The sequence below is a fragment of the Aquarana catesbeiana genome, linkage group LG03 (assembly GCF_042186555.1).
Source record: "Aquarana catesbeiana isolate 2022-GZ linkage group LG03, ASM4218655v1, whole genome shotgun sequence".
Classification (NCBI taxonomy): domain Eukaryota; kingdom Metazoa; phylum Chordata; class Amphibia; order Anura; family Ranidae; genus Aquarana; species Aquarana catesbeiana.
The window spans coordinates 562,482,909-562,502,646 of NC_133326.1; the positions used below are offsets into that span (position 1 = coordinate 562,482,909).

The following is a 19,738-nucleotide window of genomic DNA, read 5'->3' on the forward strand; positions in this document are numbered from 1 at the left end:
TTTGAACAGTCTAGGACCGGTGCCTAAATGCAGTTGGTATGTTCCCTAGCCTAGAGCACTGCCTATTTTTTTCAATGAGAGGGAATCTGCACATGATAAAAATCTTGCCCAAACCACCTGCAGTGAATTATGCAGAGGGATTGTAAAAGTAAATTGAGTCAAGAGTAGTAGTGTTGGGTAGGATTAAGAGTTCATTGTCTTTGGTGTCCTTTTATGAAAGTGCGGTAAAATACCGCTTTTCAGTTCTCAGGCATTCTCAGAGGAGATCGCTCTCCTCTGAGTGCCTGTTTATGAAAGTGTGTAGATCGCTTCTCATGTTGAGTTGAGGAGCGATCTACAAACGCCGGGAACTCCTGAGAATGGCTCCTCTCACTGTAATCTCGTGTGATATAGCGGGATTACAGTATGAGGAACCATAAAATACAAAAGTTTAACACAAATCCGCACACATTATTCCCCAACATATTAATAAAATAATAAAGATAAATTCCCCCTACACAATATACATTAACCTAATTATAAAAAAAACATTGTTTTTATCAATATTTAAAGATCATACATGTTCCTATTTAAATGTGAATGGTGTATAGTAAATGAATGTAATGCACATATGTAATGCAGCTATACACCATTCATATAAATGCAAAATACATTTATAATCATTAAAAAAATAATTTTAATAAAGTATACAAGTATAAATATTTATTAATAAATTAAAATAAAATATATTTCATTATAGATAAACATAAAAATTGATAAACTGGTGCGATGCGAGAACACTGCGAATCCACTGCGGGTTCCCGCATCGCACCGACTCGCATGTCAGTTCACACTGCCATATGCGAATCGCTGGGGAGTGTCAATACATTGTTAAGGACACCCCCAGATCAGCTTGCATATCGCACTGCGAACTGACAGTTCGGACATGAATCGGATCGCATATGTGTGAACACACATGCGATCCGATTCTGGTCCGAACAGAAAAAAGGGTCCTGTGCGTGTTTGCACCGAATGCGGTGCGATATCAGCCATACTATCTGTACAGCTGATATCGCACCGCACAGACATCGCATGTAATGTGAATGGCAGTGTGCTGCAAATAACATGCGATGCCTGTGCGATGTCCGGCATCGCACAAGTGTGAACTGGGCCTAAAAGTTAACACCCCCAAATCAGTTTGCATATCGCAGTGCGATCTGCAAACTCGGACAGTAATCGAATCGCATGGGTGTGAACACCCATGCAATCCGATTCTGCTGTGGACCAAAAAAAAGGGTCCTGTAAGAGTTTGGTCCGAGGGCAATGCAAATTTAGCAATACTATCTGTATGGCTGAAATCGCATCGCACAGAGATCGGATGTGATTTTGCACTGCGGTGCGAATCACATCCGATCTCGGACACCGCAGCAGTGGGAACTGGCCCTAAATCATATTGCATTTGCACCAAAATGGTACAGGACCCTTTATTTGGTCCGCACTGGAATCGGATCGCATGGGTGTGAACACCCATGCGATCCGATTCCTGCACCATTACATAGTTCGCACTGCGATCTGTGAAATGATCTGGGGGTGTCATTATCTTTACATTGACACCCGCAGTGGTGCGCAGATGTCAATGTAGGTGCGATGTGAAAACCCGCACAGGAATCACGCTGGTTCACGCATCGCACAAGTGTGAACCCAGCCAGAGACGTGAACATCTAAAAAAAAAAAATATATATATATATATATATATATATATATATGTATATGTGTGTGTGTGTATATATATATATATATATATATATATATATATATATATATATATATATATATATATATATATAAAATATATGTATATGTGTGTGTGTATATATATATATGTATATGTGTGTGTGTGTGTGTATATATATATATATATATATATATATATATATATATATATATATATATATATATATACATACACTATAAATTCCTATCCTGCTGGTTTTGGGGTGTGTAATGGTGGGGAAGGTGTGCTCTGACTGTTTGGTGAAAGAAAGAAGTCAAAAGACTTCTTTCTTTCTCCAGAATATCAGCCAGTTTCAGGCTTCTCACTCTGATTCTCCACTTCTGAAATGGTGAATCAGAAAGTGAGAATTCTGTCACAGATCGCCAGTGAGGTGTGGAGATCGCACCTTCATAAACTGGCCGTTTCTGTGAATTCTCACTGTGCTGAGATAATCAGCGGAGAACATGTTCTCCGCTGATTATCTCAGTTTCATAAACTGGTAAAGCGCTGAGATCAGCGGTGAGACTCGGGATCGCCGCTGATCTCAGTTTCATAAAAGGACACCTTTGTGCCAAAATAATAATTCTTACTATAATTCATGCATTTAAGTTTATAAAAGTGAACTTCTTACAATGCCAGTTGTTTGGCGTGCAGTTTTCATTTAAACAAATTTCTTCATTTAGCCAGTAACCTTTTTACAATTTGTGCTTTTTATCATGTTTTTTTCTTTTTTTATGTCCTTGCAGGTTAAACAGCTAAGGAACCGGGCGGAAGAAGATGCTCGTTTAATTCAAATGAGCATACAAATGGGTAATGAGCCCCCCATGTCACTACGGCGAGATCTTGAACATGTTATGTTATTGGTAAGCTGACCCCCCCCACCCAAACATTCTACCAAACACATTATTCAGCTTTATCTATAAAATATATTCTACGATAAACTGATTTTTCTGGAATGATTTGGTTTAAATTTTTAGATGCATTTTAACAACATAAGCTGATTCAGGTAAGCTATATGAGGGAACAAAATGTCAAAACCTCTTCTATTATTGAAAAATGGCTTATATGTGAAGAGTTTGCAAATTTTAGAATTTTTTTTTTTTTTGTTTACAGCAGCCAGTGTCCAGCTGGGACTTTGGCTGTGTGTAATAAAAATTATATAAAATTTACATATACAGTCAGGTCCATAAATATTGGGACATCAGTGTTCTTGATCTGGCCAACTGTTGTGAAGGGTGTATTCTTCACCAGGGAAAGAATTCTTCGGTCATCCACCACAGTTGTTTTCCGTGGTCTTCAGGGTCTTTTGGTGTTGCTGAGCTCACCGGTGCGTTCTTTCTTTTTAAGGATATTCCAAACAGTTGATTTGGCCACACCTAATGTTTTTGCTATCTCTCTGATGGGTTTGTTTTGTTTTTTCAGCCTAATGATGGCTTGCTTCACTGATAGTGACAGCTCTTTGGATCTCATATTGAGAGTTGACAGCAACAGATTCCAAATGCAAATAGCACACTTGAAATTAACTCTGGACCTTTTTATCTGCTCATTGTAAATGGGATAATGAGGGAATAACACACACCTGGCCATGGAACAGCTGAGCAGCCAATTGTCCCATTACTTTTGGTCCCTTAAAAAGTGGGAGGCGCATATACAAACTGTTGTAATTCCTACACCGTTCACCTGATTTGGATGTAAATACCCTCAAATTAAAGCTGAAAGTCTGCAGTTAAAGCAAATCTTGTTAGTTTCATTTCAAATCCATTGTGGTGGTGTATAGAGCCAAAAAGATTAGAATTGTGTCGATGTCCCAATATTTATGGACCTGACTGTACATACACAGTGCATATAAAGACTGTGATGTAAAAAAATGAGACAGATAAATAATTTCAGAACTTTTTCCATCTTTAATGTGACCTATAAACTGTACAACTCAGTCGAACAAGAAACTGAAATCTTTTAGGTGGAGGGAAGTAAATAAAAAACTAAAATGATATGGTTGCATAAGTGTGCACACCCTTAAACTAATACTTTGAAACACCTTTTGATTTTATTACAGCATTCATTCTTTTTAGGTATAAGTCTATCAGCATGGCACATCTTGACTTGGCAATATTTGCCCACTCTTCTTTGCAAAAATAGTCCAAATCTGTCAGATTGCGAGGGCATCTCCTGTGCACAGCCCTCTTCAGATCACTCCACAAATTTTCATTGTTTCAGGTCTGGGCTCTGGCTGGTGAAGCCATTCCTTTGTTGATTTGGATCATTGTCATGCTGAAAGATAAAATTCCTCTTCATGTTCAGCTTTCTAGCAGAAGCCTGGAGGTTTTGTGCCAATATTGACTGGTATTTGGAGCTGTTGTTAATTCCCTCTACCTTGACTAAGGCCACTGTTCCAGCTGAAGAAAAACAACCCTAAAGCATGTTGCTGCCACCATCATGCTTTACTGTGGGTATGGTGTTCTTTTTGGGTATGTGCAGTGTTGTTTTTGAACCAAACATCTTTTGGAATTATGGCCAAAAAGTTCAACCTTGGTTTCCTCAGACCATAACCCATTTTTTCACATGCTCTTGGGAGTCTTTTTGCAAACTTTAGCCAGGCTTGTATGATTTTCATCGTAAGAAAAGGCTTCCGTCTTGCCACTCTACCCCATAGCCCAGACATATGAAGAATACGGGAGATTATTGTCACATGTACCACACAGCCAGTACTTGCCAGATATTTCTGCAACTTCTTTTATTGTTGCTGTAGGCCTCTTGGCAGCCTCCCTGACCAGTTTTCTTCTCGGAGGGACGTCCAGTTCTTGGTCATGTGGAAGCTCTCTGCGGACCATGGCTTTTGTTGTAGGATGCAACTAAGAAAATGTCAGGAAAGACCTATTAGAACAGCTGGACTTTATTTGGGGTTAATCAGAGACACTTTAACCAGTTGCCGACCGCCGCACGACGATGTACGTCGACAGAGCGGCACGGGCAGGCAAAAGGACTTACATGTACGTCCTTGCCTGCCCGCGGGTGGGGGGTCCGATCGGACCCCCCCCCCCCCCGGTGCCTGCGGCGGTCGGCAAATCTCCCCCGGCGATCGGTGGTGAGGGGGAGGCCATCCATTCGTGGCCCCCCCCTCGCGATCGCTCTCAGCCAATGGGATCATTTCCCTGCCTCTGTATTGTACACAGAGGCAGAGGAAATGATGTCATCTCTCCTCGGCTCGGTATTTTCCGTTCCGGGCCGAGGAGAGAAGACTGTAATGTGAGTGCACCAAACACACACACACACACACAGTAGAACATGCCAGGCACACAAAACACCCCGATCACCCCCCCCCCCGATCACCCCCCCCCCCCGATCACCCCCCCCCGATCACCCCCCCCCCCGATCACCCCCCCCCACCGATCACCCCCCCCCACAAACTGACACCAAGCAGGTTTTTTTTTTTTTTTCTGATTACTGTATTGGTGTCAGTTTGTGAAAGTTACAGTGTTAGAGCAGTGAGTGTTAGGCCCCCTTTAGGTCTAGGATACCCCCCTAACCCCCCCTAATAAAGTTTTAACCCCTTGATCACCCCCCCGTCACCAGTGTCGCTAAGCGATAATTTTTCTGATCGCTGTATTAGTGTCGCTGGTGACGCTAGTTAGGGACGTAAATATTTAGGTTCGCCGTCAGCATTTTATAGCGACAGGGACCCCCATATACTACCTAATAAATGTTTTAACCCCTTGATTGCCCCCTAGTTAACCCTTTCACCACTGATCACCGTATAACTGTTACGGTTGACGCTGGTTAGTTCGTTTATTTTTTATAGTGTCAGGGCACCCGCCGTTTATTACCGAATAAAGGTTTAGCCCCCTGATCGCCCGGCGGTGATATGCGTCGCCCCAGGCAGCGCCAGATTAGTGCCAGTACCGCTAACACCCACGCACGCAGCATACGCCTCCCTTAGTGGTATAGTATCTGAACGGATCAATATCTGATCCGATCAGATCTATACTAGCGTCCCCAGCAGTTTAGGGTTCCCAAAAACGCAGTGTTAGCGGGATCAGCCCAGATACCTGCTAGCACCTGCGTTTTGCCCCTCCGCCCGGCCCAGCCCAGCCCACCCAAGTGCAGTATCGATCGATCACTGTCACTTACAAAACAGTAAACACATAACTGCAGCGTTCGCAGAGTCAGGCCTGATCCCTGCGATCGCTAACATTTTTTTTGGTAGCGTTTTGGTGAACTGGCAAGTCACCAGCCCCAGGCAGCGTCAGGTTAGTGCCAGTAGCGCTAACACCCACGCACGCACCGTACACCTCCCTTAGTGGTATAGTATCTGAACTGATCAATATCTGATCTGATCCGATCAGATCTATACTGGCGTCCCCAGCAGTTTAGGGTTCCCAAAAACGCAGTGTTAGCGGGATCAGCCCAGATACCTGCTAGCACCTGCGTTTTGCCCCTCCACCCAGCCCAGCCCAGCCCACCCAAGTGCAGTATCGATCGATCACTGTCACTTACAAAACACTAAACGCATAACTGCAGCGTTCGCAGAGTCAGGCCTGATCCCTGCGATCGTTAACAGTTTTTTTGGTAGCGTTTTGGTGAACTGGCAAGCGCCAGCGGCCTAGTACACCCCGGTCGTAGTCAAATCAGCACTGCAGTAACACTTGGTGACGTGGCGAGTCCCATAAGTGCAGTTCAAGCTGGTGAGGTGGCAAGCACAAATAGTGTCCCGCTGCCACCAAAAAGGAAGACAAACACAGGCCCGTCGTGCCCATAATGCCCTTCCTGCTGCATTCGCCAATCCTAATTGGGAACCCACCACTTCTGCAGCGCCCGTACTTCCCCCATTCACATCCCCAACCAAATGCAGTCGGCTGCATGAGAGCAATTTTTATGTCCTCCCGAGTACCCCTACCCAACGAACCCCCCCAAAAAAGATGTCGTGTCTGCAGCAAGCGCGGATATAGGCGTGACACCTGCTATTATTGTCCCTCCTGTCCTGACAATCCTGGTCTTTGCATTGGTGAATGTTTTGAACGCTACCATTCACTAGTTGAGTATTAGCGTAGGGTACAGCATTGCACAGACTAGGCACACTTTCACAGGGTCTCCCAAGATGCCATCGCATTTTGAGAGACCCGAACCTGGAACCGGTTACAGTTATAAAAGTTACAGTTACAAAAAAAGTGTAAAAAAAAAAAAAAAAAAAAAAAACAAAAATATAAAATAAAAAATAATAGTTGTTGTTTTATTGTTCTCTCTCTATTCTCTCTCTCTCTATTCTCTCTATTGTTCTGCTCTTTTTTACTGTATTCTATTCTGCAATGTTTTATTGTTATTATGTTTTATCATGTTTGCTTTTCAGGTATGCAATTTTTTATACTTTACCGTTTACTGTGCTTTATTGTTAACCATTTTTTTGTCTTCAGGTACACCATTCACGACTTTGAGTGGTTATACCAGAATGATGCTTGCAGGTTTAGGTATCATCTTGGTATCATTCTTTTCAGCCAGCGGTCGGCTTTCATGTAAAAGCAATCCTAGCGGCTAATTAGCCTCTAGACTGCTTTTACAAGCAGTGGGAGAGAATGCCCCCCCCCCCCCCCCCACACAGTCTTCCGTGTTTTTCTCTGGCTCTCCTGTCTCAACAGGGAACCTGAGAATGCAGCCGGTGATTCAGCCAGCTGACCATAGAGCTGATCAGAGACCAGAGTGGCTCCAAACATCTCTATGGCCTAAGAAACCGGAAGCTACGAGCATTTTATGACTTAGATTTCGCCGGATGTAAATAGCGCCATTGGGAAATTGGGGAAGCATTTTATCACACCGATCTTGGTGTGGTCAGATGCTTTGAGGGCAGAGGAGAAATCTAGGGTCTAATAGACCCCAATTTTTTCAAAAAAGAGTACCTGTCACTACCTATTGCTATCATAGGGGATATTTACATTCCCTGAGATAACAATAAAAATGATAAAAAAAAAAAAAAAAAAATGAAAGGAACAGTTTTAAAATAAGATAAAAAAGCAAAAAAATAATAAAGAAAAAAAAAAAAAAAAAAAGCACCCCTGTCCCCCCTGCTCTCGCGCTAAGGCGAACGCAAGCGTCGGTCTGGCGTCAAATGTAAACAGCAATTGCACCATGCATGTGAGGTATCACCGCGACGGTCAGATCGAGGGCAGTAATTTTAGCAGTAGACCTCCTCTGTAAATCTAAAGTGGTAACCTGTAAAGGCTTTTAAAGGCTTTTAAAAATGTATTTATTTTGTTGCCACTGCACGTTTGTGCGCAATTGTAAAGCATATCATGTTTGGTATCCATGTACTCGGCCTAAGATCATCTTTTTTATGTCATCAAACATTTGGGCAATATAGTGTGTTTTAGTGCATTAAAATGTAAAAAAGTGTGTTTTTTCCCCAAAAAATGCGTTTGAAAAATCGCTGCGCAAATACTGTGTGAAAAAAAAAAATGAAACACCCACCATTTTAATCTGTAGGGCATTTGCTTTAAAAAAAAAATATATAATGTGTGGGGGTTCAAAGTAATTTTCTTGCAAAAAATGTCAGAAAGGGCTTTGTCTTCAAGTGGTTAGAAGAGTGGGTGATGTGTGACATAAGCTTCTAAATGTTGTGCATAAAATGCCAGGACAGTTCAAACCCCCCCCAAATGACCCCATTTTGGAAAGTAGACACCCCAAGCTATTTGCTGAGAGGCATGTCAAGTCCATGGAATATTTTATATTGTGACACAAGTTGCGGGAAAGAGACAAATTTTTTTTTTTTTTTTTTTTGCACAAAGTTGTCACTAAATGATATATTGCTCAAACATGCCATGGGAATATGTGAAATTACACCCCAAAATACATTCTGTTGCTTCTCCTGAGTACGGGGATACCACATGTGTGAGACTTTTTGGGAGCCTAGCCGCGTATGGGACCCCGAAAACCAAGCACCGCCTTCAGGCTTTCTAAGGGCGTAAATTTTTGATTTCACTCTTCACTGCCTATCACAGTCTCGGAGGCCATGGAATGCCCAGGTGGCACAAAACCCCCCCAAATGACCCCATTTTGGAAAGTAGACACCCAAAGCTATTTGCTGAGCGGTATAGTGAGTATTTTGCAGACCTCACTTTTTGTCACAAAGTTTTGAAAATTAAAAAAAGAAAAAAAAAAATTTTTTTTTTTTTTTGTCTTTCTTCATTTTCAAAAACAAATGAGAGCTGCAAAATACTCACCATGCCTCTCAGCAAATAGCTTGGGGTGTCTACTTTCCAAAATGGGGTCATTTGGGGGGGGGGGGTTTGTGCCACCTGGGCATTCCATGACCTCCGAAACTGTGATAGGCAGTGAAGAGTGAAATCAAAAATGTACACCCTTAGAAATCCTGAAGGCGGTGATTGGTTTTCGGGGTCCCATACGTGGCTAGGCTCCTAAAAAGTCCCACACATGTGGTATCCCCGTACTCAGGAGAAGCAACAGAATGTATTTTGGGGTGTAATTTCACATATGCCCATGACCTGTGTGAGCAATATATCATTTAGTTACAACTTTGTGCAAAAAAAAAAATAAATAAATAAATTGTCACTTTCCCGCAACTTGTGTCAAAATATAAGATATTCCATGGACTCAACATGCCTCTCAGCAAGCAGCTTGGGGTGTCTACTTTCCAAAATGGGGTCATTTGGGGGGGGTTTGTACCATCTGGGCATTTAATGGCCTTCAAAACTGTGATGGGTAGTGAGGAGTAAAATCAAAAATGTACGCCCTTAGAAATCCTGAAGGCAGTGATTGGTTTTCGGGGCCCCGTATGCGGCTAGGCTCCCAAAAAGTCCCACACATGTGGTATCCCCATACTCAGGAGAAGCAGCTAAATGTATTTTGGGGTGCAATTCCACATATACCCATGGCCTGTATGAGCAATATATCATTTAGTGACAACTTTTTGTGATTTTTTTTTTTTTCTTTTTTTGTCATTATTCAATCACTTGGGACAAAAAAAAATGAATATTCAATGGGCTCAGCATGCCTCTCAGCAATTTCCTTGGGGTGTCTACTTTCCAAAATGGGGTCATTTGTGGGGGTTTTGTACTGCCCTGTCATTTTAGCACCTCAAGAAACGACATAGGCAGTCATAAATTAAAGGCTGTGTAAATTCCAGAAAATGTACCCTAGTTTGTAGGCGCTATAACTTTTGCGCAAACCAATAAATATACACTTATTGACATTTTTTTTACCAAAGACATGTGGCCAAATACATTTTGGCCTAAATGTATGACTAAAATTGAGTTTATTAGATTTTTTTTAGAACAAAAAGTAGAAAATATCATTTTTTTTCAAAATTTTCGGTCTTTTTCCGTTTATAGCGCAAAAAATAAAAACGGCAGAGGTGATCAAATACCATCAAAAGAAAGCTCTATTTGTGGGAGGAAAAGGACGCAAATTTAGTTTAGGTACAGCATTGCATGACCGCGCAATTAGCAGTTAAAGCGACGCAGTGCCAAATTGGAAAAAGTGCTCTGGTCAGGAAGGGGGTAAATCCTTCCGGGGCTGAAGTGGTTAAATGATGGCAGGTGTGTACTGACTTCTGTTCTGAACACAGCTACAGCCCCAGTTATAAGAGGGTATGCACACTTATGCAACCGCATTATTTTATTTTTACCCCCCCCCAAAAAAAAAGATTTCAGTTTATGGTTCACATTAAAGGTGGAAAATGTTTTGAAATGATTTATCTTTGTCTCATTTTTTTACATCACAGAAACCTGACTTTTTAACAGGGGTGTGTAGACTTTCTATATCCATGTGTGTCTGTGTGCATATCATACATACATACATACATACATACATACATACATACATACATACATACATACATACATACATACATTTATTATTATTTATTATTTTTTCCAGATTAGTGAGCTGTACACAAAAGACCCCTTCCATCTTGAACTGGCTCTAGAATATTGGTGTCCAGCCGAACCGCTCCAAAGCACTTCTTTGATGGGGTCGTATCTTGGGGTTCCTCATCAAAGACCACCTCAACGTCAGGTACATCGCCATTTCTGAAATATTAGGTTGACATTGATTGACTTAAAGTGGTTCTTCAGTCTGTTTGAAAAAAAAATTAAAAGTCAGCTACAAATACTGGTGAAGTCCCGATGGATTTCAGCGCCTTTTCAAAATCAGGTAACTCCCATTCCCCCTTCCCCCAAAGAAAAAATTGCCAAAAAATAAGAGGCGGGAGGTAGAATGGCAGAAAGTTAAACTTCCCCTTTAGAACAATGTCTTTTAATCATGCTGTCAGTCTGTATTGTACACAATTAGTTGATTATTCTCAAATGATGGGCAGGGGGGGTGCAAGGGAGGTTAAGTTGCATTTCATTGGTTTGTGAGCCAGAGATACAGTACCTGACCGCAAGATTGTGTTTCCAGCGAGATACCATCGCGCTGGTTCTCGGCGACAGGGTGCTGTATATGTCGCGTTGGCTCGCTCATCGGGAAAGGAAAACTTTTCTTCCTTTCGCGATGAGTGACAGGCAGTGCTGACAGCTGTCTGGTATGAATCCTGAGGGGGAACGCCGCGCCAAATTTTAAATAAAAAACCGGCGTGGGTTCCCCCCCCCCAGGGGCATACCAGGCCCTTAGGTCTGGTATGGGTTGTAAGGGGAACCCCCTACGCCGAAAAATCGGCGTGGGGGTCCCCCCCAAAATCCATACCAGCCCTTTATCCGAGCACGCAGCCCGGCCGGCCAGGAAAGGGGGTGGGGACCCCCCACCCCAAAGCACCTTGTCCCCATGTTGATGAGGACAATGGCCTCTTCCCGACAACCCTGGCCGTTGGTTGTCGGGGTCTGCGGGCGGGGGGGCTTATCGGAATCTGGGAGCCCCCTTTAATAAGGGAGCCCCCAGATCCCGTCCCCCCACCCTATGTGAATGATTATGGGGTACATGGTACCCCTACCCATTCACCTGGGGGGGAAAAGTGTCAATAAAAAAAAAAACACAGTACACAGGTTTTAAGAGTAATTTATTAGGCAGCTCCGGGGTCTTCTTTCGACTTCGGTGGTCTCCTTCCGACTTCTCCCGATGTTCCGCCTCTTCTCCCGGGCCCCTCCGCTATCTTTTGCCAGCGAGGGGGCCCGGTCTGCTGCCGCTGTCTTGTCGCCGCTGTCTTCTCCTGGGCCCCTCCGCTATCTTCTTCCAGCTCTTTTGCCAGCAGGGGGCCCGGTCTGCTGCCGCTGTTTTGTCGCCGCTGTCTCGCTGCTTCTTCTCTTCTTCCGATGTTGACACGACGCTCTCTACGGCTGGAATGCTGTGTGCACTCTGGGGTCACGCCCCATTATGACGCCAGAGTCCCTGTGCATGCTGGGAACGTGACGTCACAAGGGGGCGGGGTCACCGCCTATATAAATGGCTCCGCAACTCGCACATAGCATTCCAGCCGTAGAGAGCGTCGTGTCAACATCGGAAGAAGAGAAGAAGCGGCGAGACAGCGGCATGCGGCCTGGTACGGCTCGGGGGTGGGGGGCGCTCGCTCGTCCCCACCCCCTTTCCTGGCCGGCCGGGCTGCGTGCTCGGATAAGGGGCTGGTATGGATTTTGGGGGGGACCCCCACGCCGATTTTTCGACGGTTTTTTATTTAAAATTTGGCGAGGCGTTCCCCCTCAGGATTCATACCAGACAGCTGTCAGCACTGCCTGTCACTCATCGCGAAAGGAAGAAAAGTTTTCCTTTCCCGATGAGTGAGCCATCTCGGCGCTGGCTCCCGTGACGGGGCTCGCAGGTGTCAAATCTCCCTGAGAAATGCGGCGAGATTGACACAATATCGCGGTCACCTACTGTAACTGAGTAGCCTATAGGTGACCCCCTGCCCACTTTAGTGGAGCTAGAGGAAGGTTTTCTAACTTCTAAGTGAAAATTCTGTTTGAAGTTTTCTTGCCCCCTTTTTTTTTTTTTTTTTTTTTTACCGGAAGTAAAATTTCTGTAAACAATTACTGGGGGAAACGGTAAACCGCTGCTAAAGACCTTGTCTATTGGAGGAGGCATTCCATATCTCCTTGTGGGCTACTTGTTTCTGGTCTGTGACCTCAAGAGTAGTGGGTCGATGTGACAGCCAATTCAGTATGGCAGACCCTATTTTCTCTAATGATCAGTTTTATATTACCTAATTAAAAAAAAAATGTACCTTTTTGTTCAGGGGTCCAACATGTCATACAGATTTGTCCCTGGATTTAAATTGCACTTTCCATGCAGGTGCTGTTGTCCAAATTTGTAAGACAGATGAGCGATTTGTTACCACCCACTCTGTACATCCCATACCTGAAGATGCTACAAGGGCTGGCCAGCGGCCCGCGCTCTTCTCACTACTGCTTCAGCTTCCTCAAAGCCAATGGTAGCAGCCATGGTGAGTGCATACATAGGTTGGTTTTTAAATGTATATGGTATTTATAATGATGTGGCTTAAGAGTGTGTGCCTGGTTTTCTGTGACTGTTATGCTTAAAGAATAAAAGGTAATGGCCTTTGTCCACAGAAACAAGAAAAAAAAAAACTTGGTTGGTAAAGTCAAATTAAACTTTGTTTCAACTAAATACTTTCCAGGTTCAGCAAAAGACAGTCTTAGGCCCCTTTTACACGATCTGAACGGGCGCTCCATGTTAGCATATACATGTCCGCTGACATCCGACCCGGTCCGATCCGCAAAAAGCAGACGGATGGCCCTACGTCCGGATCCGTCGCTGTCGGATCGGGTAAGATCTGATGAAAATGGACATGCTGTCCGTTTTCATCCGATCCCTCCATAGGCAGCAGCGGCGCCTGACAAGCCCCTCCCCGCTCAGTGAGCAGAGAGGGACCTGTCATCCGCTGGCTCAGCGGAGATCAACGGAGAGATATTCCGCTGAGCTGGCGGACCGAGGCGGACTCCGTGGAAGCGGAGTCCGCCTCGTGTGAATTAGGCCTTACTGCTTTGTTTTCCTTTATAGATCAGCCGCAGCCAGTTCATTGTCTTTAGAAAGCAGTCACAGCCAGAGTAGAAAAGCCTGTCCCTGGCAAGCTTGCTACAGAGAAGGACCCTTGATCTGTGTGTAGAAGCAGTGGCCTCTCTGCAGAGATCTGATATAATTTTTGTTCAGTTAGAACTAGAGCTCTCCAAAAAGAAAAATTCATGCTCCCTTTAGAGGTCATGATTGCACCCTGTATTAAATGTTGTTTCTTTGTTTTAAAAAAAAGCTACAAGCAATGTTTTTACAATACTTTTGATTCAACCTCAGCGGAGAACTTGCAGGCAGCAGGTGGCAGTCCTGTATCCTGGGATCACTTTTTTCATTCACTCGGACTTTACCATGAGCATTTACGGAGGGACCTACCCAACCCAGACAGTCTTCACCTGCGCCACCCACCGCTTAGGGGAATCACCCAGCGTGAAATGGATGGGCTTATCGCATGCCTGCAGCTCACCACCACCGTCATTGAATGGGTAAACCTTTTTTTTTTTTTGTTTTTGTTTTTTACATTTTGATCAGTTATTGCTAACCTTTTCATGTACATGTGTATTTAAAGTAAACTGAGTTTATATAGATTTACTTCTGCCTCCCTATATTGTCTAGCATAAAGTTCCTGCTTTTCGTGCTTTTGTGCATTTTTTTAGTTTACATTGTGATTTGTGGGGCGTCGGACAATATCCTATAGAAATGCTTTTTTGGGTTATTGTGTGGCAGAGGTTTAGTGCTTTTTTGGCCTATTGAAAAGTCTGTTTCAGGTTGTATTGGTATGTACATTTAGCTGTGCCAAGTTTTGACTGTTTGTAATTCTAATCAGAGTGAGAGTGCCCGCCTGGCTCTTTGTGAGCATGCCCAGTGGACACCGGTAGTCGTGATCCTGGGATTGCTACAGTGTAGTATCCCTCCTGTTCTGAAAGCTGAGCTGCTGAAAACACTGGCTGCATTTGGGAAGTCTCCAGAAATCGCCGCTCCTCTCTGGCAGTCCCTGGAATACACTCAGGTATGTCTTCTAAAACTTCCCAGCAGTGGCTTGCCTTTGTCATTGTATGTTATTTCAGTAAATTTATCACAGAGACAGAAACCGCACTTGTGAAGAAAAATTTACGTTAACTAAATGTACAAACAAAGCTGCAAACGCAGAGATTTTCACCCAAGTACCACAACATGCATTTACAGTTGTGTTCGAAATAGTAGCAGTGTGTTAAAAAAAAGTGAGTACAGCTCAAAATCCTTATAATAGCTTTTATTTCCATACACACAAATGCCATGGGAACACTGCACGGTCTATTCCAAATCAAAACGTGAAGAAAAATGTTTCAAATTTGTTATTACTTTACATAAAGTGAAGCAAAGGGAATATTGGGCTATTCCAAAAAAATTCAGTCTGCATATTTCTTTACAAACTCAATCATTTACTGTATAAACTGATAAATGCTTGAATATTGAGCTTTCCTGTGAATCGATTAACTAATATTTAGTTGTATAAGCACTGTTTCTGAGAACTGCTTTACATCTGTGTTGCATGGAGTCAACCAACTTCTGGTACCTGTGAACAGCTATTCCAGCCCAGAATGATTGCACTGCATTCCACAATTCCTCTGCATTTCTTGGGTTTTACCACAGAAACAGCATTTTTGATGCCAGCCTACAAGTTTTTTATTGGATTAGGGTCCGGGAATTGGGCTGGCCACTCCATAACGTGAATCTTATTGGTCTGGAACCAAGATGTTGCTTGCTTACTGGTGCGTTTGGGGTCATTGTCTTGTTGAAACACCCATTTCAAGGGCATTTCAACATATTTATTTAACCACTTCAATACCAGGCACTTATGCACCTTCCCACCCAGACCAATTTTCAGCTTTCAGCGCTCACACTTTGAATGACAATTACTCAGTCATGCTACACTGTAACCAAACAAAATTTATATCATTTTCTTCTCACAAATAGAGCTTTCTTTTGGTGGTATTTAATCACCACTGAGTTCTTATTTTTTGCGATATAAGCGAAAAAACTGCGAAAATTTTGAAAAAAACACACTTTTTTTTTTTTTTTTTTTTTTTAGTTTCTATTGTAAAATTTTGCAAATAAGTCATTTTTTCTTCATATATTTGTGCCAAAATTTATACTGCTATATATCTTTGGTAAAAATAACCCAAATTAGTGTATATTATTTGGTCTTTGAGAAAGTTATAGAGTCTACAAACTATGATGCCAATCACTGAAAATTGATCACACCTGATGTACTGAATACATATGTCTTTCTCTTTCTTGGTACACTAACAAGCCAGGAAAGTACAAATACCCCCCAAATGACCCCCTTTTGGAAAGTAGACAGACCAAGGTATTTACTAAGAGGCATGGTGAGTTTTTTGAAGTTGTAATTTTTTCCCACACTTCTTGGGAAAATTAAGATAATTTTTTTGTTTTGTTTTTTTACACAAATTGGTCATATTAACAGGTTATTTCTCTCACATAGCATATGCTTAGTTGCAACTAAACCTCAAAATACATTCTGCTACTCCTCCTAAGTATGGCAATACCACATGTGTGAGACTTTTACACAGCCTGGCCACGTACAGAGGCCCAACATTGAGGTAGCACCTTCAGGCGTTCTACAAGCATAAATTGCACATCTCATTTCTCAACCACCTATTACACTTTTGAAGGCCCTGGAGCACCAGGACAATGGAATTGTCCACAAAATGACCCCATTTTGGAAAGCAAACACCCCAACATATAATCTATGAGTCATAATGAGTCTTTTGAACGGTTCGTTTTTTTCCAGAAGTTTTTGGAAAATGTGGGGGAAAAAATGAAAATGCATTTTTTTTTTTTTTACACAAAGTTGTCCCTTTTATAAGATATTTCTAACACATAGTATGCACATAGCAAAAATGACACCCCAAAATACATTCTGCTACTGTTTCTGAGTATGGCGATAACACATGTTTGAGACTTTTACACAGCCTGGCGACATAGAGGCCCAACATCCAAGTAGCACCTCCAGGCATTCTAGCAGCATTAATTACACATATCATTTTCTGACTACCAATCACATTTTTGAAGGCCCTTCATATTTTTAACACATAGCAGGTACATACCAAATAAAAAAGATTACCTGTGGTTTTAGAAGTGAAGTGGTCCACAGAGGAGAGCATCGGTCCAGGCAGCAGGCAGGAATGAGGTCAGCGACAGCAAAAGCAATCATGCAAGCAGGAATACAGTTCATACAGGCAGAGATACTGTCAGCACAGCCAAAGCACAGGTCCAGGTAGCAGGCAGAGATGTCCCGGCACAAATACTGTCCAAAGTCAGAGGCAGCAGGCAGATATATGGTCAACACAGCCAAAGTATTGGTCCAAGCAGCAGAAAGAAACATGGTCCATAATGTCATGGGTCATTACAGGCAGCAATATGGTCAGCACAGCCAAAGTATTGGTCCAGGCAGCAGGAAGACCCATCAAGCTTAGGGCCAGGGGGACAGGGGTAGAGGCTTCTCCCACCCAAATCGCTTTGAAGCCTCCGGGCAACCAGACGTTGTTGTGGGAGCACAGAAAACGAAAAACTGTTTTTCTCTACTCAGAACACTATTCTGAAGCCCCTCACATATGTGAGACCCCTGTGTACTAAAGTAGATGGGCAGAAGATCAGTCCAAGTGGCAAGCAAAAACATGGTCGATTAACAGACCAAGGTCAGTGCACGTGGAAGTCAAAAACGTGGTTTAAATCGGCAGGCAGAGGCATCATCGGTAAACAGGCTGAGGTTGGTGCACGTGGAAGTCAGAAACGTGGTTTAAATCGACAAGCAAAGACATCGTCAGTAAACAGGCCAGGGTCAGTTAATTAATATGGAAGGTAGTAACATGGTAGCAGGCAAATATGGAAATGGCAGTCTGTTAATAATAATAATAATAAGGGGAACTAATATTGGATGGATGATAATTTTTAAAGCAATCTCCGATGCACAGGCCAGGTTGGGAGGGACATTGGGGACAATAATAGCTGGTATCTCTTCTTACTCCTCCTCTGCTGCATACACGGCATTTCTTTTGGCGTCTTATTCCAGATTCTGTGGGGGGAATGTTATAGGGAAAGTATTGCTCGCGAAGTCGACTCTCACAATCAGAGTGAATGCTTCCTGGGGCGGGACCTTTTTGGTAAATGAGGGCAGTGATGATCTCTTCAATATACTTGAGGTAGGTGATTTGTTGGTTTTGAGTTGCTTTTTGGTAGCAGACAAACGAATTAAAAAGGGCCAGGTGAAACGCAACTTCCTTGTACCAATAACAGGACTTTCTGGTTGATAAATAGGTAAATAGGGCTGTAGCATCTGATCGTTTAAATCCACGTAACCCCCCCCCATGTACATATTGTAGTCGTAGACCCATTCAGGCTTTACAATGGGGCCGTGTCTTCTTTGGAACGCCACCACGGTGTCATTGTGGATGGTAGAGAGAATGTGGACATCTTTCTTGTCCCTCCAGTTCATGGCCAACACCTCCTAGTTCCACAGGAATGCCGATTCTCCGTTTTGCAATTTTTTTTTTTTTTTTGTCAACAGATTTTGTGGGAACCTCTTCCTTTTTTTTTTTTTTTTTTTTTTTTGAAGGTACCGCATGCTGGGGATTTTTTTTTACTGTAAAGGTGACGAAAAAGGAGCAGGCTGGTATAATAGTTGTCGACATATAAATGGTATCCTTTTTCGAACAGGGGGTATGCCAGCTCCCAGACAATTTTCCCACTGGTTCCAATATATGTGGGGCAATCACGGGGCTGGAGCCGGGAGTCTTTGCCTTGGTAGATCCGGAATGTGAAGACGTATCCAGTGGCTTGATCACATAATTTTGTTTAATTTCAACCCATACCTGGCTCTCTTGCTTGGTATATACTGCTTGCAGTGCAGTCGGCCAGTGAAATGTATGAGGGACTCGTCCACACACATTTTTTGGTCTGGGATAAAAACGTCTCTAAATCGCTGGGAAAAGGAATTGATTAGGGGGTGTATCTTGTACAATTTGTTGTGGTTGCGATGATCTCAGGGAGGGCACTGTGAATTGTCATTGAAGTGGAGAAAATGCATAATCATGTTGTATCTTGTCCTGGACATGACAGCGGAATATATGGGCATGTGTTGGATGGGGTTGGTGGACCAATATGCATGGACTTCATTCTTTTTTGTAAGCCCCATATTGAACGTAAGGCCCAAAAACAATTTAAATTCGTCCAGTGTTAGACGTCACCACTGGAACATGCAGGCGTAGGAAGAATTGGGGTCGGCAGCAATAAATTGGGATGCATACAGATTAGTTTGATCCACCATATTCTGCAGCAAATCTTATGGGAAAAATAAACCACAATAATCGAATTGAGAAAAATTCGTAGTGTCGGGCTGCACATCTAGCTGTGCGGTGAAAGGGGGGGATGATTGCGGATCCTGAGTTTGCAGGCAACCATAAGGGGTTTGCCAGGGCATCAGGAAAGAAGGACTGGGGCTGGGTTCTTCGGGTTGGGCGTGTGATTCCAGTACTTGTACTGGGCTCCTCTTCCTGGGATCTGGCGCTGCTGGTGGTGGGCAGATCTCCTGATCTTGGTCCTGATCTCATTCTTTTGGGAGGGACGGTTTCCTCCGCAGACTCTAACTCTGATCCACTATCCGCCACTGGCTCGTATTCCAAACCAGAATCAGATGATGGGAGCTCCCCACTGCTCTCTTCATCCGACATGGTAAGAATGGCATATGTGTAAACCCTTTGCGACATTATGGTAGTGCTTATTGGCGGGCCTATGTAATGGTACTGCTGGTGGTAGTGGTGGTACCGATGTGGTATTAGTGGCGGGCCTGTATGGCGGTACTGGTGGTGGTACCGATGGCGATACTGGTAGCGGGCCTGTGTGGCGGTATAGATGGTGGGCCTGATGGCGGTACTAGTGGCAGGCCTGATGGCAGAACTGGCGGTGGTACTGATGGCGGTACTGGTAGCCTGTGTGGCAGTACCAATGGTGGTGGGCCTG

At 43.4% G+C, this 19,738-nt stretch overlaps 1 protein-coding gene across 1 annotated transcript in view; it reads left to right on the plus strand.

Moving 5' to 3' along the window:
• NUP205 (nucleoporin 205) overlaps positions 1-19,738 on the plus strand; it is a 189,108-nt gene that overhangs the window by 39,772 nt on the left and 129,598 nt on the right. Inside the window, 5 exon segments of the mRNA XM_073623597.1 lie at positions 2,500-2,616; positions 10,637-10,774; positions 12,980-13,130; positions 13,997-14,202; positions 14,544-14,726. Of these exon segments, the coding sequence (XP_073479698.1) occupies positions 2,500-2,616; positions 10,637-10,774; positions 12,980-13,130; positions 13,997-14,202; positions 14,544-14,726 (795 nt within the window).